Source organism: Parasteatoda tepidariorum, chromosome 4, assembly GCF_043381705.1.
Source record: "Parasteatoda tepidariorum isolate YZ-2023 chromosome 4, CAS_Ptep_4.0, whole genome shotgun sequence".
Lineage (NCBI taxonomy): Eukaryota > Metazoa > Arthropoda > Arachnida > Araneae > Theridiidae > Parasteatoda > Parasteatoda tepidariorum.
Window position 1 is genome coordinate 52,290,484 of NC_092207.1, and position 27,989 is coordinate 52,318,472.

At 26.4% G+C, this 27,989-nt stretch overlaps 2 protein-coding genes across 3 annotated transcripts in view; both read right to left on the bottom strand.

Moving 5' to 3' along the window:
- On the bottom strand, positions 1–27,567 carry LOC107455974 (Leucine zipper like transcription regulator 1). 2 transcript variants are annotated; one of them, XM_016073723.3, is made up of 22 exons: positions 27,312–27,567; positions 23,536–23,685; positions 21,119–21,181; positions 20,862–20,918; positions 19,000–19,079; positions 18,772–18,880; positions 16,855–16,993; positions 16,640–16,779; positions 15,756–15,902; positions 14,479–14,533; positions 14,187–14,390; positions 10,624–10,722; positions 7,505–7,640; positions 6,414–6,478; positions 5,068–5,184; positions 4,817–4,976; positions 3,779–3,957; positions 3,046–3,143; positions 2,895–2,946; positions 2,567–2,620; positions 485–565; positions 1–267 (listed from the first exon to the last, which is right to left on the bottom strand). In XM_016073723.3, exons 2-22 carry the CDS (start codon positions 23,676–23,678, stop codon positions 112–114), a joined length of 2,334 nt encoding a protein of 777 aa, XP_015929209.1. In that variant the 5' UTR covers positions 23,679–23,685; positions 27,312–27,567; the 3' UTR covers positions 1–111. The 2 variants fall into 2 exon arrangements, with proteins under 2 accessions (XP_015929209.1, XP_015929210.1); XM_016073724.3 differs by having other exon boundaries at positions 27,370–27,535.
- Positions 1–27,989, bottom strand: part of LOC107455966 (ran-specific GTPase-activating protein) — a 237,077-nt gene that overhangs the window by 202,828 nt on the left and 6,260 nt on the right. The gene's annotated exons all lie outside the window — the stretch shown is intronic.

The window sequence follows — 27,989 nt, forward strand, 5'->3', positions numbered from 1 at the left end:
TAGTTTTTTCAAAATTTATTTTTTTGATACTAATACAGGAAAATAAATAAACATATAACTTTGCATTAACATTTTATGTACAAACATCGCTCACTTGCGATCGTGAGAGATTCAAGGTAAGCTCGACTGTATGGCAGTATCTGAACACAGACTGACAGAAGACATATCCTGGCAAAGTTTAGAGTCACTCATTTCAACTGCAAGTGAGTCTAAAATGTCTAAAAGTAAGTCTTTGCTTAACATTCGAAAAATTGGTTGGTGTGCAACCTGCAATTTAAAAAAATATTAAATACATTGTCCGATATTTAATAAATTTATAACATGTATTAAATAACTGAATGAAATGAATACATTACATCAGCAAAAAGCTGAATACAATCTTCAAAGGGAGAAAGAGTAAAATACTTTTTCAAAAATATTTTTTAAATGAAAACTACTTATCAGCATTTCAATTGGAAAAAGTAAAAAGTTTTTAAATGCTTACCTTTGGAAACTGATGAACAATTAAGTTTAAAGCATGTTTTTTCATATCACAAGCTTGAATTTTATCAGCTGCTTCCAGAATCTACAATTGTAACAAAAATTGTCGATTAAATTATTTATCATGCACTCTTATTTCTTGTAATCGATAATTACACAAAAAATTTTAAGGTTAATAATATTAAGGCCATAAAATTAATAATAGGTTATAAAATTATAATAATAGCTCTGATTCTAGAGTAATTATAATAATACTTATTCAGGGTACATAGCCAAATTTTTCAATAAAAAATAAGTACCTTTTAAGCACTTTAAGAAAATATCATAATTAGGATATGCGCAATAATAAAAAAATTTTCTTCCTATTGATGAAAGTTCTTCATATATATATTAACAAAATGCAAAATAATTTTCAAAGATTTTACATAATCATGAAAAAAAAAAATTTGTTTCTGACGGAGAACTCTTTTCATGACTACATCAGCCACCATAAAAACAATTTATTAACAATTTTAAATAAATTCAATATTGAGGAGCTCATTCTATTTTTTAAATTAATAGTTACTTATTTAATTATGTAAAAAATTTAACTCAAAATTATAATTAATTCAACTATTATTAAAAATATTATTAAGTGTATTTTTTAGATTAAGATAAAAGTTATTTATAAAAGCATATTCAATAAAACATTTACAAGATTATTATTATTGATCATTCGGAATTTATAAAGATATGCAAAAAATAAAACAAACTAAGAAAACTTTTTAAAAAAAATTCATATTACACACATAAATTAGTTACAATTGTTTAAAATTTTTTACTTGGTTCAGTATTTCTTTAATGAAATGATTCTAAAATATTTAATTTTTTTTAACATGTAAATACAATAAGTATTGAAGTTAAATATTTCTGCACTAAATTATTATATGGTTCCTGCGCCTATAATCTTTAACAAATCTGAAATTATAGAATTTTTTATTTCAATTGCTTTTAAATCAAATCATTAAGAGATGAATTAAGGTTTCCTTGAATAATAAATATGAATAACGAAAGATTTTTTGCTGCATTTAAAATAGTAAAAGCCCCTCACTTTCAAAATTTTGTTTAAAATCTTACTTTTATAAAATTTTGCCTCTAAATATTATTGATTTTTTCTGTAAAACAACTTAAGAGAACTAAAAAATTTCTCAGTAACTATTCAACTGATTAAGCACAAATTTTGTAATTTGCCATGTAAAATTACATATTTTAAAATGATGTGAAAAATTTTATAACTTACAATTCAAAAATTTTTCAACCATTATTAAATAAAACAATAAAAAATAATAAATAGTTACTAAAACTTAAATTTCTAATGGAATTCTCTTTAAATAAACAGATTTTATAGTTGTCCGCAAAACTTTTTCAATTCAATTAAAAAGTTTGCGAGATATGGCTAAATATGCATTAAGGATCCAAACTTTGGGCCATTGTCATTATCAAACTATTGGGACCATATTTCCGAGATTTTAATTACCCCCTATATTTTTGTGGTCAGAAATTTGAATTCAGCAACAACAACAAAAAAAGATATGTTTCTTCAGAGAAGTATGTCTTTGTGTCTGATTTTGTAACTTAAAATATTGTCTGCATAATTACTTGGTTGATTTAAGATCACCCCCTCAAATCATTAAGATTGAATCTCAGAACCTCAAGATCTAATCTTTACATCAAAAGTTAGTCAGAGTGGTTAAATTTTTATTTTACACACTGTACATAAGTTAGTAAATTTTAAAATTTAAGCAGTTAAAATTCAAAAATTTCTTGAGTTTGTGCACAGGAAAAATTTTCTTCAAAATTAGTGAAGCCAAAGTTTGGCATGCACTACATGTTTTCCAATTGCTAAAAGTTTTAACAAATGGTTTTAAGGAAGTGTTTTCAATGTATATACTGTCAAATTGTGTTAAAAAAATCAATTATTAACAAATTTCTTAGTGATACTTTTCTAAATAAACTATTAAGTAATTTAAGAGCAACAAATTTTCTTCTCAGTTAATCTAAATAATTATATTTGTAAGGATAATTTAATTGAATTCATATAAACTACCTGCACAACATTTTCAAAGGTGACATTCATTTCCAAGTTTTGTTTGCAGAATGCCTATGGATAAAAAAAAATATATATATAAAAGAATTGAAAAGTTAGCATTGGAAATAAATTTGTTAGAAGTATAATAAAATTTAATAAGATCATGAATATCATTCAGAACATTTTAAATTAAATTAAAATTATTTGTCATAGGATAATTTCTCTAAAAGTAATAATAATCTTTAATAAATTAAGATAAAAAGGCATTGTTTTATTAATTATCAGTTAATCAGGAAGAAACAATGTAAAGGATCAATATTATTTTACTAGAAATTTATTTTATTACCTGAAATCTGTTATTTGTAAAACCATAAAAATAGGGAGCTGTAAATAAATATCTATTTTTTTATATTAAGGTACATAAACACTATTATAAAAGTACACTATAATTTATTGCAATATATAAATACACAATTATGGTGAAAAATAAAGGATACAATGAGTCTTCAGGGGGCATTGTGACTTCACCATAATAAATATATCGAAGAAGTGAATGAAATGACTGATAAGATGGCACAGTTTCTCCAATAATAATCTAAAAATAAAATTAAAAGCTTCATATGATATCAGATAAATCTACACTAATGTAAAATTTTACTCAACTGGAGGACAATATAATATTATTTTCTAAAATCAATTTTACTCAACTGGAGGACAATATAATATTATTTTCTAAAATCTATTTTTCACAACAACAACCCATATTGAAAAAATACTAACTTAAATATAACACAACTCCTTATACATTTTTAAAAAGATAATTAGGATATTATGACCATTTATGAATATGAAAAGGTACAGAATGGCTTGATCTATACTTTAGTAAAACAATGCAGTAATTTAAAATATAAATACTAAAATAATATTTTAACTACATTTTAATGTAGAAAGAAAATTTTAAAAAATTATACTTAATATCCAAGTAATCCTATACTTTTAAATTCAAAACAAATTTACAAAACTCCATTTATCAATTGAAACTTAAAAAAAAAATCTGGCAGCATTACTTAATAGTTTTGAAAGTTATATTATTATGATTAAGTTACAATGAAATATTTACTGGAAATGTATAGAAAGCTAGTTTCGTCAATATAAAATTTATAATACAATAAAGTATAAAGATGTAAAAATATAAATCTTTTTTTACAATAAAAATGACAAATGACTTACAGTAACAATATTATTATCAGGCATAAAGGAACGAAACATTGCCTCAAAGTAACTACAGCGAGCAGCTAATATAGCTTTATGAGAACGCACTGGGCGACCATCTAGCATTAAAGTGATATCACAAAATTCTTTTCCGGAAGACATTAAATAGTGTTCCATGTCTTGCTCAAGAGTTGTTCCTATTAATAAATTAGTAATAATAATAAAATATATGTATAATAAGTCATATACATATTGTTTTAAGATTGCTTTTATAGGTATGTGAAAAAATGTTAACGTAAAAACAACTTGTTTCATTCGAAGTGCTAATAAGTTGAAGATAAACACATTCTGGCAGTTTAATGAAATATATTGTAGATATTGTATGCAAGACATTGTATGAGATGTACTCAAATGTATAATCAGAATTCCAAGTATTTTTTTACAAAGAAAATTACGTTATGAATGAAATAATATTATTGCATTGAAAAAAATTAACTATTTAGAAGAAACTGGATTTTAATAACTAGACTGTAATATTGTTTGCATTATATATCTGTGATTATCATGCCATAAAATGCAAAAGTTCATATTTTTAATACATTAATAATATTTTTTTAACTCACATTTTAAAAAATAAGAAAATACTAGCTCAAATAATTGAAAGAAAAAATACATTGGAATAATGAATGATTCTGATATTTAATTAGACAGTGGTGAAGAATTATGTACTTTTCACAAGTTGGTTGCGAGTAAATTCAATTATGTTTTATTTAATTTATTTATTATCTTTTTTTTTAGTGATGGCCAATTTAAAAAGAAAATTAATAAAAAAGAGCTAGTCGACTTTACCTATCCCTGACTAACAGAGAAGTACCAGAAAATATCATTTGGATTTAATAAATAAGAATGCATGCAGGCAGTTTTGACTTCAATGGCTTATCAAACCTTTTTGATACTTCTTGTAGCACTAATTAGTCATAAAATTTTTAAAAGTCAAAACTTAATCTTAAATTCAAAGTCTGCTGTATAATAGATAAAAGAAACTCAAACTTTTACCTGCAGAGTCGAAATGAGGTTCTTGAAGATAGCGCATGGCTGGCATTTGTCTTCTCCTTATAATTTCAACCATTAACGGTTGAGCAATGGTCTCAAACTCTTTGCTCATGACTATTTTGTTATAATTGTTTTCCTTAACAATGAACTTTAGACAGAATTCCTGCATTTAAAATTTCACATTTAAGTAAATCTGAATATTAAGTTATAGCTCAGACTTTTATATACAGAATAAAAAAATAATAAAATGTTACTTTTATGAAGTCCAGCTTCAAATCAGATGCATTCTGTAACGCCACCAAAACATTACGAATATTTATAGCAGCTTCTAAATATTGCACACATAGTTGTTCTAGACGCTTCATATGAAACTATAAGAATATGGAGGAAAATACAGGACATTAAATTAATTGAAAATGATAATGAAACTGAGAAACAGTTTTAACCAGCGGCCTGCAAAAATGTATAATTTCGAGGAGTCGGGGAGAATTTTTAGAAGTCAGCTCGTTATACAATGGAAAGTTTGGCAACAGCTTTTTGTTTTTATTTAGCAAAATACAGAGTATCAGCTACTACTTTTGATGCCATAGCTACCAGGAATTGTAGACCCTCGGTTTTATGAATATTTTAGTCTGATGATTGCAAAAAAGAGGGAGCAAAATGAACATATATTCTAAATTCAAATTAACAATATGTAATTAAAAATAAAACTTTTTATCATTTGATTTAATGTTTTGATGTCTGTGAAGGAAACTCACCATATAAGTTTCTTTTGATATGAAGCTTCTTAACTCTCTGAAAGGATTTTACTTTATTTTATTATATATTGAATTTCCAATTTCTTTTGCATGCTCTATATTTTAAACAAGTGAATTATGCAGTATTAAAAGTTTAATGTAGAGATTATATAAGCAGAAAACTCCTTATTGCTCCAAAATAAAATATTTTGAGAACTCAATGCTACAAAATCAAAGGATGTGAAAAACTAAGCTTGTGCAAAAATAAAAGGGAGTAAAAAAGGAGAAATCACTCGAGTGCTAACAGCTTCATAAAATCTGTATTTATAATGGTAACTTTTGTAACTTTTTGTTAAAGGTGCATCATAGTAAATAATTTAACACTTAATTATTGGCTCAATGCTTTTAAATAATGGCACTTTTACCCACGGGGTCTGATGCCCTTTGTAGGATGTCAAAAGTTATTTTGGTATATTTTTATTTTATCACATTTACAATTAATTTAACTGCCTATAATTAATTATATATATTTGAATGCATAATTAATATTATGATTAATTAATAGTAATATATATTAACAAATTTTCACTAAAATATAAATAATTTCTTTTCCTTCCTGTATAAACACTATTTATTTTTACATGAAAAGTAACAAACTTTGTGGGAAATGGACTTAGAATTCTGGAGTGTTAAGAGTTAATATTAAACTTTTAAAAAGATAATAACACTAAATGATGAATTAAATAATAAAAATTAAGAATACGTTATAATGACATTTAATTGAGCAGGAATAAGTGAAAATCGAAAAATTAGTATGTTATGCACGGAGAGGAAGTGAAAAAAAAGGAAAGAACGCACATTACCTGCACAGCTAACCTATAAACATCCATCATTAGTAATACTACTTTTGTACTCATAGGATCTGCACCTAAGAAAAAGAAAAATGTATGTGAATTTCAAATCAATAATTACATTTACTAACGTATGTAATATAAAATTGCACTTAAGAAAAAGAAAAACTTATGTGAATTTCAAATCAATAATTACATTTACTAATGTATGTAATATAAAATTAAAAAGTTGAATTACTTAATATCTAAATCCAATAGTCCATGACATTTTAATCAATGCAGTGTCACTACTGTCTGTTTAACATATTAGTTACATTTAATGAAAACTCTTGTTTACTTATTCTACAAATTTATTTGATGTTCTTTGAGTTAGTTAACCAAAAGTAAAGTTTATTTATTGTCACTAAAAAAGTTAAATTTCAATCAATTTTGACATACATTATTTCCTGTTAAATGGAATAAGGAAAAACCATATAACCAACTTGTTTGTAAAAATATGCTGAACTTGTTTTGATTTTCCAGTTATATTTCACCAAGAAATGTTAAAAAATAATATAAATTATTAAAGACCAATTTAAATTAAATGGATTTCTTATCATAAAATGCACAACACATTTAAAATTATATACTAGTCTAAAAAAAGAAGAAGAAAAAACAATATTTATATGAAAATAATAATATAAAATTTATATAATATTTTTATAACAGGTTTTATAATATAATTTTATATAATATTTTTATATACATAATAATATCCATCGTTAAATTCTCCTCCATTCATGTAAAGTTTTTCTATAAAGTGAGTACTACATAACCTCAGTTGTAAAAATCTAAATTTATTGATTTTATCTGCCTAGTTATTGAATTTATCACTATCAAAGCTATTAAGTATATAAATCATGCCACCTGTACAAAAGACATTAAGTTATTACTGACTGACATCAAATTAAATGGAACTCTGATTACAGTGATGTATTGTACAATGAAAAATGGTTTCAAATATGTTTTTAAAAAAATTTTACTGTTTCCAATATCAAAATAATTTGAACTGGGAAATTGCAAAATGGATCTAAACAATTGTTATTTTAGCAGAAAAAAGTTACTTTTTTTTGTTGGATCTATTCGATCAGTATAGATGTATGTCAGAACAAGTTCAAATGCTTCCGGCACTGCATCTTCCAACTCTACTTGTAGAACAGGAATGTGGTTTTTTTCTTTTCGGTGATCATGTTGCAGTTGCTATTAAAATCGACAATAATCCTTGTAATACAAACAAAGGAAGAGCATTATTGCTAAACATTTTATATTATTAGCAATTATCATGAACACTGAAAAATTGCTCCTCTTTTCATTTGTATTTACAGAAATAAAATTTTCTGTTTTTAAGTAAATTTTATTTCATAAAAAATTGCAACCTAAGTAATATTTATTAGATTTAATTAAAAAAGAAAAAAACTAAGTTAGGTATAACTATCAAATAATATGTGCACACATATATTAGATTCAATTTTCTTTAAAGGAATAAGCCTTCATTCATGTCTAAGAGGGTAGAAAGGGATGAAAGGAAAGAAGTGGACGGTTGAACATTTATTTATTAGCGGGAAAATCATAGCAGGTTACATCTTAAAAACACCTCCTTCTCTCAGCCTATCTCCTCTCAGAATGAGCGGGGGAAATTTGGTGGCATGAGAGAGTTGAAATAGCAACCCATAGATGGCACTGCTGGCTGAAGTACATGTATGGAATATTCATAAGCTTTTTTTATTTACCATTACAGTGCATAAGATTAGATTCATTTAAATGTAGAGTTCACAAGAGCCAGGATTTAACGATAGTGTGCAAACTCAAACAGTATTAAATTTACAAATGAAAGAAATTGAGCATTAAAACCCAGTCATAAAACTAATAGCGTCGCTAGTGGGGTAAAGGGGTCGAAGGGCGCAGCCTTGGAGGTGCCAAATTCAAAAAAAAAAAATTTCAGAATAAAATATCTTCTGCTTTCAAATATCCTCATATTTCTTTAGTTATGGACCTATAACTCCTTTAATATTTTATCCAACTAACTTTAAATTTTTGTAGGGTATCTTCCTTGTAGCTTGCATTGCTTGTAGTTAATTTTATATTGATTAACAAACTAGCAACATATTAATTGAGAAAAATTCTAAAATAAATGCTTATCATGCAATCAATCAATAAAAAAAATTAATTAACGCCATCAAATACATCTAAGTGTAACACTTAACTGAATAACGTCATATATTTTCATTTGATTTGGTTTAAAATTTAAGTGTAACACACACTTAAATTTTAAACCAAATCAAATGAAAATATATGACGTTATTCAGTTAGGTCGTTAAAATTCCTAAGTCTAACATCATATTGCAAAGGGGTGCATAAACTAAGATTGTCCCCAGGTACCGTATACCCTAGCAATATCTCTGCAAAACCAAGTATTTACTTACAGAATAGAGACACACAATCAATTTTGAATAGTAGCCAACAAAATTATGATATTGACAATAAAATAAATTTGTAATTGTAAAAATGCAGGGTGCATTTTGATTCTCCAAAAAGATAGGGTATAGTTTGTGCTATATAAACTAAAGTGAAAAACATGAATAAAGCAGAAATCAAGCACAGAAATGGACATGCTATAGCTTCAGTTCTCTAAACAAGAACATTCCTTAGTGGCTAAACACAAAAAAAAATCCTTCAACAAAACAAGAACCTTCCTTAGTTTGTGTTTAGACACCGAGGAAGGTCCTTGTCTAGCTGTCTGAAACTACAATAAGTCCATTTCTGTACTTGATTTATGCTTTATTCATTTTGTTTTTCACTTTAGTATTTAGATTCGATTTGAAAATAGTATAAATGATTAAAAAATGCATAACTATCTTTTTGATTTGGGAGCAGAGAGTAAAAATTAAAATAAATAAATGAAAAAATTAATGTACATTAATCTATGATGATATAATTAAAAGATATCAAAGCAGAAAATTAAAAAAAAAATTCTTTAATACTTTAGTGCAATATTACATTAACTTTTATATACTGTTATGCAGAGAAAAAAAATGTATTACTGATATAGTATCAGATAATTAATGTGATGGTTGTGATTGGAACAGCTTACAATCTCTAAAATTTCAAGAAGGTTGAACTAGACCAATTAGTGAAAAAGCACAGTTTAAAAAGATGTTTTTATGACTTTTTCATATTTGTATTAATAATTAATAGTTCAGGGGCCAAATCAAAAGGTTTTGAGAGTTACTTAGGACCCACGGGTGCATTGTGCACCTTTATCAAAGAAGGTAAACTCCTAAAGACGTTATTAACTTGATAAGCTAGGTGGTAATATTAATCCTAAAACATCTAATAATAAACGAAACACACACATTTTAATAACTCAAAGAAAGCTTAAAATAAAATAAAATTTAAGCTATTACGGCACCCAAATTAAATAAATAAACAGGCTTGTTATAATTAAAATTTGTAAATAGATAGAGAAAATTACTCAAATAAAATGAATAAAGGCAGGTAAATCCAGCCGTCAAGGTACTTGATTGTTTAAAAAAATTTTTTAATAACATTCCGAAAAATATTACCAAATTTCATCCAACATTATTCGCATTTTAATTTTACACTTTAAAAAAATGTTTGGTAACATGTTAATGAGTAATAGAAATAAACAAGTCATTTCAAAAACTCAACATTCTTATCTAAATTGTCTGAATTATAATTTGTGAGAATTGTAGATCAAACATATAAAAACTAGTAACACTATTTTAAAAGTTAATGGAATCAGTGGAATTTATATGTATAAAGTTATTTTAATCAAAAAAAGATGAAGAAAGCTGATAAATCCCTCTTTTTGGGAATCCTCATTGTACTAACTTCGTCACAATTTTCAATTCTGCATAACCAGAAGTATAATTTGTTATGGGAGCATGGAGGACTTAGTGACCCGGTCACCATTTACTACACGAGGAGTCTTCGGCCAGCACTGATCGAGCCCACAACCTCTTGGACATGGGCCCGCGCCCTACTAATTAGACCGGTCAACATTCTTATTTAAACTATCTGAATCATAATTTGTGAGAATAACGGTATTTTAAAAGTTAATGGAATCAATGAAATTTATACGGCTGAAGTTAGTTTAATCAAAAAAGAAAAAGTGATATAGAAAATTTATAAATTTCTTTTCGGGAATCTCCATTGTACTAACCTTGTCTCTATGGTTTTCTCTAGCAGCACGTATCTTATCCCTCAGCCATAACGATCGAGCTGATACAAAAGCAATGTGAGCAGGAATAGATGTCTGATCCTAAATATTAAAATTAAATAACATTTAGATATTTAAACTAATGTTCATAATTTGGCATCAAGAAATTGTTATAGAATAAATGAAACATCATTAATTTTTTTAAAAAAATCTATAGCTTAGTAAAACAAGTATAGAGTTTGAAAGAATTTTTTTTTCATACGTTTAAATTATCTAAAAATGGAAAATCAAGAACTTTTTTTAAAAAAAAGAAGAAAAAAAAAGCATAAAATAAGTAGCTTTTTTGAAACAAGTTTCTCTAAAAAAAACTAACATCAGTATTTTGCTCATAAGAGAAAAATAATTGAACAGACAAGTGTGGGGAAGGTAGTAACGACAATGCCAACCTTCATTTATTAAAAGATACCCCAAGACAGAATTGAGTTAACATGTGTTATATACTAGTGAATTGATATATAACAATTGCAATGGTAGTTATGCCACAACAAGCAAAGTAAACAGTTTCAAAAATAGCTTTACTTAAAAGTTAGGTAATAGAATTTTATAACTTTAGTTTAAAGTAAATATAGCATTCTCAGAATTGTAAATATTAAAAAAATAAAATAATAATGAATGAATTAATGTTCCGAAAAACAAACAACTTATTCCACAATTAAAGAAAAACTAAAATATATTACTAAGCAAATCATAGTTTAATAAAGAGATAAACAGCTAAATTAATTCAGAGTTCTGAAAGAAAAATTTAAAGTAGTCTACAAAATTCAGTAACAAATAGTGGCATATAAATGTAAGGTAATAAAAGATTAATAGCCACAAGACATTTAATTTCTTTATTAAGCAAAAGAATTGTAATGAGTATAACTATTGAACAAGAAGTATTAACAATACAAATTGAAAATTTTAAATATATTTATTTGGATAAAATAGAGATAAATAGACAACTTTATTGTACAAGTCTATGAATTTGAAGAAGCCACAACAATAACAAATAGTATCGTTATACAGGGACTTTTAGATGAACTAACATAGGTTAAACCAGTGTTTCCCAAACTTATGACTTTTGTGTACCCTTTCTAAATTTTTCGTTACGTTGTGTACCCCTAATTAAATTGAATGTATTTTTTACCATAAAAAAATTGCACAAAAGTTAAAAATCACAACTGGCAGTTGACACTACTAATTATTAACTGTTAAACTCTGCAAAAAATAGCCAATAGAAAAGTACGTAAGCTTTCGTAAATTTGCATGGCTAGCTTTGTTTTTAAATAAAAAAAAATTTGAAATTTTCGTTTGTTGCAAGTTATTTCGCATAAGAACACGTACCCCCGCTAAACTGTTCCCGTACCCCTGGGGGTACGCGTACCACACTTTGGGAAACACTGGGTTAAACCATAAAATCATTGTGACTAATCAAATCAAATCTCATTTTGCAAAACACTGAAAATAAGATTAAAAAAAAGGGAGAGGAATTTTTTTTTTTTTTAAATTTCAATATCCTTTTTTATTTGTAAACGTATCTATTCATGCTATTTTTCTTTTATATATTCCTCTTTATAAAATATTTCATTCTTTTATTATTTACATCTTTTCTGTTAATTTTTTTTCTTCGTAATTAATTTTTGAATTGTATTAAAAGAATGAAACTAACTGAAACAAAGGATAAGTTCAGAAAACAGTAGTATTTTAACAGTCAAACATATTTTGAAATTTATGTGGTAGTTAAAAATGTTCAGTTGCCACCTTTTCATGCAATGCAGTTTGAAATTTTAATATGGCGTCATTATTCTTTATTTGGTAATAATGCTTTTTTGATATTTAAAAATAAGTCTGTAAAAATTAAAGTAAAACTCTAAGAAAAAACAAATATAAAAGCACAGATTAAAAAATTCTTCACAAAGAATAAAAATTCACCTATAATCAATGAATCAGTTAAAAATAATTTACACTGCATACAGTAACCTAAATTGGTCTAATAACATTCTTGATATCCCAAAGCATATATCATATGGAATTTCATTTTAATAAAAAAATTACAGGAAAACACAATCTGCACATTGCTATATAAATTTTTCTTTAAAATAAAAGTTTATTTATTATACGATTTCATTTAGCTCTAAATCGTTTTTTAAAGCAAGAATGGAAAAAGTGTGAGGGTTTAAATCAAATGCTAAATACAGTCAACTCCAGATTATCTGCAAGTGGATTATTCAGGCTTCACTCTTTTTTTGCAAATATAAACAACATAGCATTTAGAATTTAAAATAATTTCATAGAGATAGAACTATTTTAAAAGCTTTGAAAACAATATACTAGCAAACATTCACGTTCCTTGCCCAGGTTTTCACAATTAATCAAACAATGGGTCTACATATGAGCATCACACTTTCAAGTGCAATACCTAAGTAAAACCGTGCATTGAAAGGGTGAAAATGGTGAGGCATTCATAATGAGCAAGACAATGCAGAATGAAGTTTATATTTCAATGAATAGATTTGGCATCCCCCAAAGCATTTTCCTCTCCTGGATCGTATTGTTAGCCTCAAAGTAATGATATTGATAGACAGTAGAGAAATTCAGTTTTTCCAGTCTTAGCCTTCATATGATGAATGGGAATGAATTATCCTGTCATTTATTTAGTTAACAAGTAATAACATTCTTGGAACTCTTATCAGTTGTAAAATTGATCACTAACAAATTAGGGTTGTCCCTGCACACTTATACCCCTAAAAGAAAAAGAATGAAACAGGGTCTTGACTATCTTACGGGGCATATGCATGATTTCAGAATTGTAGTCAGTTGTATATTTTTAGTTTTGTTGCTAATAAGAGTTTCTAAAAATCGTGTATGTGCAGTAACTCTTTATAAGAACTAATTTATGTGTTTCGAACATTGTTTTGTGCTTTCTTTTTACAAAACCCTATGACCTCCGGAGTTAAAAGTCTCTTTGTGCCTGATTTATATTAGCCTCCTGTTCTCAAATACCAAAAAACAGAAGAAGTTAGCAGGTTTTTTCATATAGAAATAAAAAAAACAGGAATATGAAGAAAATGCGAAGAAAACTGCTAAAAACAGATATTGAAATTTATCATTTATATTAAAGAAATTGACGATGGGTGTCTTTCTTTAAGCGTTTTGGATTATCCGCAAATTCGTTTACCGTCTCTTCATGGCCCACTTTAAATACAGTAAACTCGAGTTTACTGTATTTAAACTTTTTATAAATGACAGAGGTTTCAACAATTTAGAACATGGACTACTGGTGCTGGTTTTTCAATAATACCACACATAAAATAAGCAATAATAAAAAGGTAAAATATTTTACTTTTCAATGCACGCAAGAGAACAGGAAATTAAATCATTAGAAGAGCTAGAATTTAATTACTGGCTGGCCGCGTAAGAGACAAGCTGTTTGAAAAAAAAGAGTGGCCAATATACTAATCTTCAATTTATTGTTCCTCGATGCAATTAAATTTACACAAATTAATAAGCAAATAAACAAATCATACTCTTCCCACTAAAAACTCAACATCACAAAATTGCTGACTCTCCAATAAGCGTCCAAAATCCTCATGTAGAGTACATTTTGGATAGCAAGAAAATTGAAATCTGTAAATCTCGCCACTTCTAACATTATTATCGATAGTTCCACCGAATATGTACATAGCATCCCCTATCACAGCAGCAGCATGAAATAACCTCCCAGATGGTATCTGTAATCAATAAATTTATAATTATATTTCAATTTATAATTCATTCTGATTTTCTAAAAGTTTTAAAAGTTCGATCAAAACTTATTACCTCACTGTCATTAGAAGGTTGAATGACAGACCACATTTGTGAATCTAAGTCAAAACTAAAGAAAAAAAAAATCGTTTTCAGAATTACTTGTTAAGAATATAAAACATAGAATCCTACATAAAAAGCTAGGTGGATGAAGGTTTGAAGCAAAATTTAAGTGATTTTGGGTAAATGAGCAACAAAGATAGTTACTTAATACCTTCATCCACTACAATTTAAAAACTTGGTAAAATAAATTAATGTTCTGATGTTAAGTGAGACTAAAATCCTTTACTTTCTAGAGAAAGTTACATTACTTTTTCATAAATGTTACTTAGAATCTAAAAAGTTATTAAGAGGAAACTATGCTGCGGGAGAAACTTTTCATTGCAAGTTCTGTTTTACCTCTATAAGTAATTTAAAATAAAAGTGAATTCAAGTACACATAGAATGAGCCATGAAACAATTGCTGAAAACAAAATTTAAAAATATCAAAATTTAAACAAATTATTGAAAGAGAACTTCTCCATTGCATAATCCTAAGTTGTCTTCTCCTAATTTGTTTTCATTTTGATATTTTGAGTTAGTATTTCAAACTTGATGGCTTACTCTAGATTTGTCTAACTCACTTTTTTTATATTTCAAATTACTTACGGAAGTGAAAACTAATTTGCAATGAAAAGTTTCTCCTAAGGTAAAGTAGCAACTAAATTACAACTAAAGTAGCAACTGCTACATTAAATTACTACCATTAGAGGTACTTTAATGTAGCAACTAAAACATTTTAAGAAACATTATGGATAGTAGTTATTAAGTTTTAGTTTTCCTTCCGCACCTAAAATATACATTGAAAAGAATAGTGTAACAGTATTTAAATACACACATCATTACCAATATCATATTTAGAATTTTAACATTTGAATCAAGAATATTAAATTTATGGGTGCAACCAATAATTTTTATTATCATTAAAAAAAATAAGCATAAAATACAGTTTTTCTGTTCAAATAAAAGAAAACAGGAAAAAAATAATATTATGTAATAAAATACAGAGAAAATATCAATTAAATAATTTTGTGAGTTAGTTCATTTGAATAAAAATAAAATTTGTTAAGATATATTTGATAAGATTTATTTCGTATATTTTACATTCTAAAGCAAAAGCTGATTATATTAAATTTATTAAAACGTTATTTATCTTATTCAACATGCTTTCCCTTTAAGCCTCCAAAGTCCACAATATGATATATGCATAACATGTTTAGAAAACAATAAAATATTTGTCACAAAATACTAACCAATGCAAATCGTTGGGTAAAGTGCTATCGGCTGCACCTCCAAACACATACAAATGGCGATCAAAGGCTACCATGGTATGACCATAGCGTCTAGTCGGTGGTGGAGGTGCTCCTCGTAAAATATGTTCTGTTGATATTCTTGTCCAACTGTAGGAAAAGTTAATATTCATCATTTATTTACAGCATTAATAAAAATCAATAGTACTATGTTTCAGACAACAAGATGTAAAACCAATGGTTTTTTACTCAGGGGCAGATAATAAAAATTAAAACAAAAGTATTTTATTCCATATTTAATAAAATTCCCTTTTTTTAAAAAAATAAAGAAACTATGAACATTTTAAGTCTTCTACCTTTCTGATTATTATGTAATTTTGAAAATTTCCAATCATAACAATGAAAAATATATAAAGGTCAATCAATACAATACAATTATGACCTATTTCTTCATGGGCTTTTGAAAAATTTATAATAGGGAAGCGCATTAGCAGCTTACAATGGCATTTTGGGGTATGGTTCATTTTACTAAAAACTGTTGAATGTGGCTGATTCATTTTATAAAAAACTTTGAAATGAATGTTGCAGATTCATTTTACAAAAAATAAAAATTTTTGTGTATTCTCAGAAGATTTGCATCTGCAGAATTCATACAGACAAAGTTTAACTATTTTTGTGTGTTTTCTTCTTTTAGTTTTTTCATGCTCAATGTTAGTTTTACCAATTATGAGAGTTTAAATTATTATTTTGTTTAAAATTATGCGTAAAATTAAAAAGCTTAACTGCAAAGATTAATGATTTGGGAAATAATTCACAAATAAAATTTAACATCACATGCTAACAGGCAAAATAAAAATTATATTAAAAAAATAAATAAAATATCTTACTATCGTTCCTTAAAATGGAATTGGAAAAGGCTATTAGTAATTTTTGCACCACTTTGACCTGAGAAAACAAACATACTATCTCTAGCAACAGCTACAGGAAAATTACAACACGTCGGCGGGCAGTCTCCTGACTGTGGCACCTGTAGACACATCATGCAGAGATAAAATATACAAATCAACCATAAGTCTTAAACGTTCTAAAGTATAAAACTTACTTCTTCCCAAACTTTTGGATCTCCTATTAAAGATATGGTCCACATATCATTAAGTCTGGCATTACCATCATAACCAGCAAAAATCCACAGCTTATTATCGTAAACAGCTGCTCCATGAGCAGATCTAGGAACAGGTCTCCTATAAAATAAAGATGATAATGTCAAAGCAAGTTATTCAATAAAATAAAAATTTTTCTAGATATTTAAATAGAGCAAATGGGGAAAAATAGAACCAAGATTATTAAAATAGATTAATTACAGAAGTAATTAGAATTATTAAGACCTTTTTTTTTCTATTTTCATCAATGTTGTTGTTGACGTATGCCTGTTTATGCAGAGGGGGTGCGATTGCTCTTGTTTTCCAAAGGCGCCATCCCCATAAGCAGAATATTTTCAAATGTTCTGCAACAGGACTTATTAATTTATGCAAATGTTCTGCAAGCATTTCACAGCGAAAAAAGGTCAACTTTACGTTAAAATACTATATTTTCCTTTATTAAAATACAGGATCATACATAGAAACACTACATTATTTTTTAAACCAAGGTAAACATTCTTGATTTGTTCCTTTTTCAATCACTTTTGAAGTACAAAATTTTGTTAATGACGATGATGAATTATTAATGAAATGCCTATGATATGAAGGTCCGAACATTAAAATAAAAATCTTTCGAAGGAAAACGTTGTCACTTATTCAATATACAAATTGTTCTGCAGGACTATGTTTGTTCTGCGACGTACGTCACAGTTTTAGGCACTTTCTGCTTCTGGGGCGCCATCTATGGACAAGAATTCGAGTTCTGCCACACCGTACGTCACACCTGTTTATAGGGTGCACCCATTCATTCATACACAGATCGTAATTTTGACCTGTATCAGAAAACGATCGATCTCCAATTCAGTACCCCCAGAGGTTTTGATTTGTTATAGGAACATGGAGGACTTTTGCGACACGACAGATTTAATGGGCATCAGTCACTTTACTACATGGGGAATCTTCGGCAGGCGGGGTTCGAACTCATGAACTCTCTGACATGGGCCCAGCGCCCTACCGACCAGGCTATTCGGGCCTATTTTTATCAATAAACTCTGAAATACTAAATAATATCTTAATATATATATATACTTATTATATATATTCTTATTATACATATTCTTTATATATATACTTAATAAATGTATACTTAAAAAACTATATAGTGTCAAAAAAATTATTATGTTTTCGTACGCGTCAGTTTTCTCTTAGCTGGATTGTACTTCAATAATAATTTTACATTAGTGTGAGAAAGATAATTTAAAGTTCTTAGAAACTTCATTAATTTTGTTTAAACATTTTTCAAAAAAAAAGAAGAAGAAAAAGGCTTAAATATAGTAAATAGTTTATAGTTAAAAAAATAATATAAGTATTTTTTTTAAAGTTTATTTTTAAAATTTCCTTCTCAGAAAATGTTTAATTTAAGTATGTACATACTTAACTCACAATGGCGAATTCTGGCTGTGATGACACAGTACTTTAAACAGTGTGAAATATCTGAACTCAATTTCTATTATTAGAAGTTGACCCAGCTTTAGATCAATGAATATTAGCCTGTCTGGGAAGTAAAGGTCACCTGTGCCCAATGCTGATCCTACTGCAACCATCCAGCAGTTGGTCTCAAAATTGTGGAACCTAAACTTCCATGATCGCCGGCTATTATGTGAGTGCTTAATACTTTTAATGAACTTAAAGTTCAATAAAAAAATTTACAAATAAGTAACCATCTTTAACATACTATTACCAAGCACACTTTTCTCCATAATTCAAAGGTATACAAAATAACTTTTATTTTAAAAAAATACATTTAATTCAAATAAATGTATTACAAAAAAAAGGAAGATTTCTAGAATTTTGGGAAATGAAAACTCTTAATGACTTACTTTCCTTCAAATTTCCACTCAACCCATTGACCAGATGTGAATTTATATTCAAACAAATCGTTTTTGTTAGTTAAATTTGAATTCGAATGAATATCCCCAGTATAACCACCTGCAATGACAATAATTTAAGAAACATTGATATGAAAAAGCAGAAATAAAAGCATCAATGTAGATAATAGAATTTAAAATTATTAATAAAATTACAGAATCAAACACAAGAGAGCATACCAAAAACAAACATGCTATTTTCATGTATAACAGCAGAATGATGGTAACGGGGTGCAGGTGGAGCACCAGTTGTGAAAGCCCTGCCAAATAAAATATAAGTCAAAAATTAAAATCAATGCAATAACATAAAATACAATTACATTAGATAAAACCTACATTTTAGGTTTAAAAAAATATCTTGACTTAAAGACAACTTAATAACATCATCGGTAACCATAATTTTAGCCAGTCATTGCATGAATGGATAATTTGAGCAAATGATTCAGAATTAGACAAAAAGATCACTATGGCTGATGCAATGGAACAGTGTAAATCAGCCTGGAGAGTCTTGGAATCAGATTTGGTGGTTAAATGCTTCTTAAATTGTATCCTAACAAATACTGCAATTGAAAACAATATTTTTCCTTCTGACAATGAAAACATTGCATACTTAAAATATAGCTGAAGGAAAAGTAAAGAAATAACTGAACTTTCAAAGCTTTCTATTATGATACAAAAAACCTAGAGCGTGAAGAGAACTTATAACGTTTTGATAATATCAACAACAATTGCGAAGAACCCTTGAGAGAAAATGCCGTTATTCAAGATAAGTACACTCTCTTTAAGAATGTAAGAATTAGAGTTTAAAAATTTTTGAATGAAAAATTTTATGCCTTTCAGGCATTGATTCCAAGTTTGATGTGGAGGGTTACAAATGTTTAACAAAACAGCTTTTAAAAAATATGGACCAAAGCATATTGCACCCAGCAAAGAATAAAACACGCTTGTCTGTTGATAGGGGGAGGGGGTTAAAAATTCCAAACTATTCTTCACATCAGCAATACTTAATTAATTGTGGTAATAGATGCGGGTACTAAAGTGATTTATTTTCAAACTTCCTTGTAAAGTTACAAGTACTGAATTAAATGTAACCTTAAAGGACTATAAGCTTTTATATATTAAGTTGTTTTTGAAGATGTTTAAAGTATCTAAAATAAGTAACTAAGTTCTCAACTAATAGAGGTACATTTTGCGCTAACTGTTCTTTCAAACATTTTTTCAGTTAGTCACTAATGTTGCATTTATTATTCGTTTTAAACAATTCATGTTATTTAACTATGATTCAATTTCATAACGTCTTTAACTTTATTATCCCTAAACTCAACAATGAGGTTTTAATAAAGTTATAATGCTAGTCTTACAAGGGTGCAATTTGGATTTTTCTCATAGCATATTAAAATTATTTTAAAAATACTTTATTTCTGACAACAACAAAAATATGCTTAATATTATAAATGTCTTGCTTATTTTGACATAACTTATAGAATATATCTGCTTGATAAGAAATTAAATAAAAGTGATATTATTATGCAAAGGTGAAGAAAATAATTAATAAACAAGGTTGAGAAATATTGATAGTGGCAATACATATTGACATATGTGTGGCTCTTATCACTATTTCTCAGACCAGGTTTTGTTACAGATGACACACACAAATATTAAAATATAAAAGTAACACAGAAAATCATTGTGAAGTGCTTAATAGAATTTTGATGACAAATCAAGAAATAATTGGTATCAGGCATACTTGCCACATGACTGGCTACAAATATTATATAAAAGAAATAATATATTATACACAAAAATTTAAATGCAACTACTATTTTCATTTAACTGATATTTAAACTGAAGCTACAAATAATTCAAATCTATACATATAAAATAAAATGGATTAATGTAAATATCAGTGAAAACAAAATTAAATAAAAAAAGACCTTGAATAACATATACATTTATTATTTATGTAAAAAAAAATTTGCTCATTAGTAAATTAAATTATGACTGAGTAAAACTGTTTATAATATAGTACATAATATACTAACCTTCCCCAAGAATTGTCTTTAACATCGAACCTAAGTAAATCATTTAACATATGTTTTCTGAAAAGAAAAATTTATTAGTCATATTATTGTAATTGGTAAAATAAATTATTACAAATAGCACTGAAATATTTAAAGAATTATCAATAAAATATTTTTTGGTAAAAGTAACTAAATATTAATAAAAAATAATGCTTTACATTAACAATTATTTAAAATAAAAAAAATAATATGGAAATAATTATCAAAATAAAATATACCCATTATCACCACCAAAAACAAACACTGCATCCTTGTAGGCTATCACTGTATGCTTACTTCTCCTAAAATATAAGAAAATTTCTTTCAGATAAAGACCAAATCAAATCCATTTTACAACTGTCAACTGATTACTTAATGTCAACAGTTATATCATTAATTCCTTAATTATTTTTGACATGCTATTTATAGTGGATTCTACATGCCCTGTCAGCCCACTACAAGACTTGAAAGTTGAATTAGGTTAAGTAAAGCAAAAATAATAAAATAATAAGTATTATTATTATTTTTAAATACAGATAGGGGGAAGGCATATAACCTATAGCCAAGAAAAAGTATCACACTTTTTATAAAAAAATTAAGACTATTTCGGTAAGAATTAACAAAACGTACATGTTAATTCGGGCTATGCTCCTATTATTGAGAAACTTAATAGGAATTCTGGCACAACTACTATGTTGTTCTGATAATTTTGTGTGACATTTATGGTAAACAGTAATTGAAAGAGTTAAAAAATACTAAAATAAAAAATTAGTAAACTCAGATGTCCTAACATTTTAAAAAAGTAAATAGTAAAAATCTTTAATTCAAGATTGAAATAAGCTTATAATTTAATTTATTTTGCAAAGTAATAACATGATTTAAATCTTTAAAAGTCTATTCAATTTAATAATAAAAGTTCAACATCATGATACAATGCACATGACTGACAAAAATTTGAATAAATTCTCCTCAACATTTTTCTACTCTAAACAAAAAAAAAAAAAAAAAAAAAAAAAAAAAAAAAAAAAAAAAAAAAAAAAACATATCAAAATGAAAAATAAGAATAATAATTTAGAAAAACATTATAACATTATGAGAAGTGCGAATGAAAAAAGTTAAAAGATAGATAGCCAGTTCAGTACTATAAAAAGTTATCAAACATTCGACTTTTTTTTTATTTTTACATTGTTTAAAACAAGATTTAATTTCAGTAAAAAAAACTCAATTTTTATGGAAGATTTTTAATTAGAGTGACATTCAATATTTATTTTATTTTTTAAAACATTCTCACACTTGTTGACTGTGCATAACAATTGTAAATATTAAAAGCACAACTTCAAAATGTAATAAAATTTCAATAAAAAAATATTAACATTCTGCTACTGCTATTGCATTGTAAAAAATAAAATATGGGCAACTGGCATTATATTACTTTGTATTTAATATATTTTTAAGCCACATGGTGGATTCAGACAATCTAAGCCGATTTTAATCACAACATGAAGATATAAAGATTCGCAGCTTATAAAATAATCTAATCAATTCAGAGGAGTTATTGCATAAAGAGCAAAAATATTTGACTAATACCAAACTAAATTAAGTGCTCAATAATTCTCATTGAGAATTACTAAATATATAGATATACAGAGTCATATAAATATTATGGCTATTTTTTGTCCAAAAATGTCTTTACAGAATATCATAAAGAAATATTTCATATAATGGAAAAATCTTATAAAACACTAGGAATAACTTATCTAGTAAGCCACAAGACAAATAACTTAGAACAGTCTATATCCGTAACTCATTTAATTTATCCACTCAATATATTTTTTCTCTAACATTTTAGTAACAGTAAAACATTAAAGACTTGCAACTTAACTACAAATAACTGTTCTAAAGTAATTATATTTCAGATTAATTAGAGCGCTGATTTAAGCTATTTATTTTGATGATATTTTCAGATATTTAGTATTTAAGGATGTGGTAAAAAAAAAAAGGTGTAGCCAGGAAAATATTAAATTGTCTTTTAAAAATCATGCATTATATTTCTTTTGTATTTAGTAGAATTTTGCCTTTGTAGCATAGTTTTACAAGTGCGTATCAGAAATTTTCACAAACAAATGGAATAATTTAATTAAAACTATAAAACTAAAAATTATAGGCAAAAAATTTATATTTGATACAAAAATTACAATTCAATAAAAAAATAAATAGTTTAAAAAAATATCCAGCTTCATTCAAATTCTTTAAATCAAATATAGTATGAACACACACAATAAAAGCTCTGGTGTTCTATTATTTTTTTTGGTATATATTGTAGTTATATATATAGCTATTTATAGTTAGTAAGAAAAAAAAATAATATAACTAATTATGGCATTAAATTTAAAAAGATAACTTTTGTACTTAGTTTATGAATCAGCCAGTTCAGTAGATTTAATATAACATGCCATAAACCTAATTTGTATCAATTTGAAATTAATGACATTTAGAAACGAAACATAATTTTTGTCCTCAGAAGGGAATCAAGACAATTTAAGAAAGGGGCTACAATTATGGGTGCCCAAGATGGAGTAGCACTTTTGACCCCCATTTTGGGCATTCGTTATTGTAGTTAAATCTTGAAAAGTGGTTTCACAAGAAGTTCAATTACCTTGCTCCAACAAATTCATCACATTCAGGCATTCTTCTCCAACGATGTGCAGTTTCAAAAGGACCAAAATCTAAAGTAAGACACTCTGCACTCTCAGGCCAGCTATGATCAAATTCCATACCAAGAGGTCTTGCAATAGCCATCTTTTAACTAAGAGTAAAAAGAAAAATTTTAATCACATTAAAAGAAAGATAATGAAAGTAAATGTCTAAAAAAAAAAAATTTTTTTTTGAAAGTGAAATTTAGAATTTCACCAGGAATGGCAAATTACATCAGTTTTAACTATGGATTAAACCATCTTATGAAAAACTTCAAATATAACTTTTACATAATAGTACATACATTATTATTGACACCTTCAATAGCTCATGGCATGCAATGTTTAAAGTCAAGCAATAGGCATTGATTTTCTAGTATTTAGCATATAGTAAATGGAAAGCAAAATTTATTGGGGAAAAAAAACCTCTTTATTACAGTTAGGAGCTCTAATAATTTATAAAGAAAGTTTTACTGCTATAACATTATAACTCTAAAATTACGAGTATATACACATTTAAATGTAGACCACTATAAATAATGAAATATCTGCAGGCAGCTCTATAGTGGTAAAGTTGTTTTAAAGAAGACATTTTAAAGATAGAATAAGGTACTTTAAATGTCAATGCTGTTTTCTAATGTAGGTTATCAATTATTTATATAAAAATACAATCTGATTTTTTTTTTGTAAAATTTCAGCAGTAAGTTTAATTTGAAAAAAAAATGCAGTTATTAAAATTTAATTTTAACTAATTTAAAAAACAAATACAATTTTGATTAACTAAATAAATAAAAAATGTTTTTATTCAATAACAAAATTAAAGTTCAAGCTTTTTTTTTTTTTTAATTTTTTTTTAAGCAATGAATTGTTTGTCTTTATTGCCTGTTCTCAAATTTGTACATTATAATTTGGACTTTATGTACTGTTAAGGTTTTAAAATTTAAACAAAAAAAGGTTAAACTTAATAAAAAAAAGTTACAAATTATTAAAACAAAAACAAAATTTTTTAAATGACATGAAAAATAAAGGAGTAATTTCACTGTATAAAGATTTAATTAAATCTATCTAAGTATTTGAAAAGATAAGAGTTTTTCAATGAAATAAAACTATAAAAGAAATTAAGAATACAAAATTGAAATTTATTTCTACTTCAAATAATTGTTAAAAAAAAGAGAGAGGATCTTTAAATATTTAAAAATTTATAATTTAAGAATTTGCTTTAGTAAATTTATAAAATTACAAACTATAAGGCAGAGTAGAGAGGGATGGGACAATCTAATAAAAATATTTATACTGGAAGTAAGTCACAAAATAATAACTGCAAAATTTTAATACATTTAAAAAACATAGATTCCATAATAATTATAAAAAAGATAGTTTTATAAAGCAATATGAATTTTGAGAAAAAGTGACCCATAGCTCCCTGTATAAGGTAAAAATAAGACAGATTTTAAAAAGTTCAAATACAACAAAAAGTTAAAAAATTTCAAAAAGCATTTTTTCTAGAAAAATAAAGACAATGTATCAGTTATGTACTTACAATAAATATTGTTAGTGTGAAGTTTAAATAATATGTTTAAAAAAAATGGAGCGCCATGCACGTTTAACTCTGTACTGTAATCTAGTATAATATTTAATCAGCTATTTTTGAAACAAGAAATTATAATTAATTATTCATGGGGTTATTCAAAAAATATCACTTAAAAACTAAATTGCATTTCTTTTTTATTAAATTGAAAACATAGAAATCATGGCATTTCTCTCAATATTAAAGTTTAGTGAAAAATACTTATTGAGAGTCTCAATTTTGTCAAGAGATAAGTAGGTTTTTTCAAATACATTATACGTACACACTCCTGTTTATGTGTGTACATTAAATATAAGAATAACCAATCCTGAAAAAATATTACTCGATTATTACAAAATGAATTTATATAAAAAAATTATTTTGTCGAAGAATGAGTATTTCGGTCCTTTTTCTGCCTTCTAAATGTAAAATGAATTGCATAATGATAGTTACTGAAATGAGTATTTGTTAAGTATAATATGTAATGCAATTAGTTTCATATTATAAATAAGTAAATAATTTGCTTTAAAAGATAATGAAAGGAGTTTCTTGAAGTATTGTATACATTCGTGAAATGAAATATTTATTTGTTGCACATGATATGTTCATTCATATTTCATATGTGTTTTTTTTTTAATTTCTTAAAATGTGCAATAAAAAAAAATGACAATCAATTTTAAATATTTGTTTTCTAAGCATTCATAATTTAAGGCTTAATTAAAAGGTTCATTAAATTTAATTGATCATTATGTGTAAGTGAATGACCAATATCTATAATGTGTATATAATCCAATATATCTATAATCCAATATATCACAATATATCCAATATATCTATAATGCAATATATCACAATATATCCAATATATCTATAATCCAATATATCACAATATATCTATAATCCAATATATCACAATATATCCAATATATCTATAATCCAATATATATCTATAATCCAATATATCACATTCTAGTAATTAACAATTTTATTATTATATGTTCACAATATAATTTAATCTTTATTTTGTAACTAAACACAATTTTTACCAAATAAAATAATAGCAAACAAAAATAAGATTATGGATTAATATTAAATAAACTACATTGTTGTTATTAATAAAAATGTAAAATATAAACTTAATTTCAAGTGTCATGACAATTTTATTGAACTGAGAGCTTATATCAGAATGTCTTTCTTTATTATTTTATTTTTTATTAAAACATAAGAGGAATTTTTCCTGCTTTTCAGTCCTTAAGCGATTTCACAGTATGAACTGAACTATTTAAAAATATTCTTTCTAATCCAGCTGTTATACATGAAACAGTGAAAAAATGAGCAATTAAATTTTAAATGTTCTCAACTTTTATTCTAAATTATAGTTTTCTGCTAAATTATGGATTCAACACTCAAACCTTAAAATTAAACATAGATTTTTTTTTCTTCAAAAGTTACAGTAGATAGATAACATGTTATAATAGAAATCTTAAAATAAACTGGAAACATTTTGGTCTTCTTTTTTTTTCTTCCAAAAATAGGCACTCTAGATATATTTCTTATTAATTGAAAAGCTTATTATTGCATTCTTAGACTAAATATATCATATACATCCGTTGATGTACTTTAGCTGAAGGGTTTATATCCAAATAGATTATGCAATAAGTGAAATGTGTATGCATATCAATGATATAAGTAATGTATAAAAATAAATAATGTATAAAAATAATTAATGTATTAAAATTTATTAATTTGCTTTTTTCAATCATGTAAATGCGTCTTATATACGTCAATCATATGCTTTTCTTCCCATAAAAACAAGTCAAAATTATAGTACAAAAAGTTGCTAAGTTCAAAGAACAACCTGGCTTGATAATTGCAAAGAAAATTGATTGGAAATGACAAAATTTAAAAATTAAAAAAAAGCACTTTGTATAAAGATAAGTTTATTTAAGTGGGCCCAATCTGAAAAAACCTCTTCATTTTTTTGGGATGGGACCTCCTTGGCAAATCTCTCGTAAAATCCAACCTTGATATATACACAGACATAGCATGATGGACAAAATGACTGTGCAATACATATTTGTCCTATAAATCCGGTGTTGAAATTAGTTATTTATAACGTATAAACAAAGATCTTATTCTATAAAGTAAATATTTTCCTTGCATAGAAATTACCGTAAGTTTTGAAATCTGTTCCCAGTTTAATGCAAATCAAGTATAAGAACTCACTAACACAAAATTTTGAGGAGAAAAAGACAAAAAGTTGCGTTTTTATCAAGAGATAAACACTATTTCTTTATAATTTTTAAAATATTAAAATTTGTAAGAAAAAAATATTCGATTTAATGATTAATATCATATTATTCTTTCTTAATAGGAAACCAAAACAATAACAGTGGAATTAAACATAAATAAACGTCTCCGGCTGCTTATTTCTTTACGAATCAGTTCCCATAAGAGTATTCAGTGACTCCTCATGAACCATTCTCCTTGCTATAATTTTTGCCGCATGCGATTGAAAACCAGATTGGACGGGAATATTTACGACCGAATAATTTGTCAACCGGTTCTCGTTAGCATGTGATTTCCACATGCGAAAAAAAAATTTCATCCAATATTCGCGACCGCAACCCTTGAATACGCCATCAGGACTAATCACCGGTTCCATGTCTAGACCCTCACTTTTTCCCTCTCCTCCTAAGAACGAGCTACGATATTTTCCCCTTTCTTGAAATTTTTGCCAAAAATATTTTTTAAAATTTCCACGACACTTTTTTAGAACTATGCTTAATGTAGTGTTCAATTCTATATAGTTTCCGATCTTAATTTTTTTTAATCTATTTGAAAAATCAA

What these genes read in the sequence shown, in the direction of transcription:
- LOC107455974 (XM_016073723.3), bottom strand. Translation starts at nt 23,678, where the DNA reads ATGGCTATTGCAAGACCTCTTGGTATGGAATTTGATCATAGCTGGCCT. An exon ending in AATAGATCCAACAAAAAAAA is followed by an intron (nt 6,479 to 7,504) that starts GTAACTTTTTTC and finishes TCTTTTTCTTAG; the next exon opens with GTGCAGATCCTATGAGTACA. An exon ending in ACCTCATTTCGACTCTGCAG is followed by an intron (nt 3,958 to 4,816) that starts GTAAAAGTTTGA and finishes ATTTATTAATAG; the next exon opens with GAACAACTCTTGAGCAAGAC.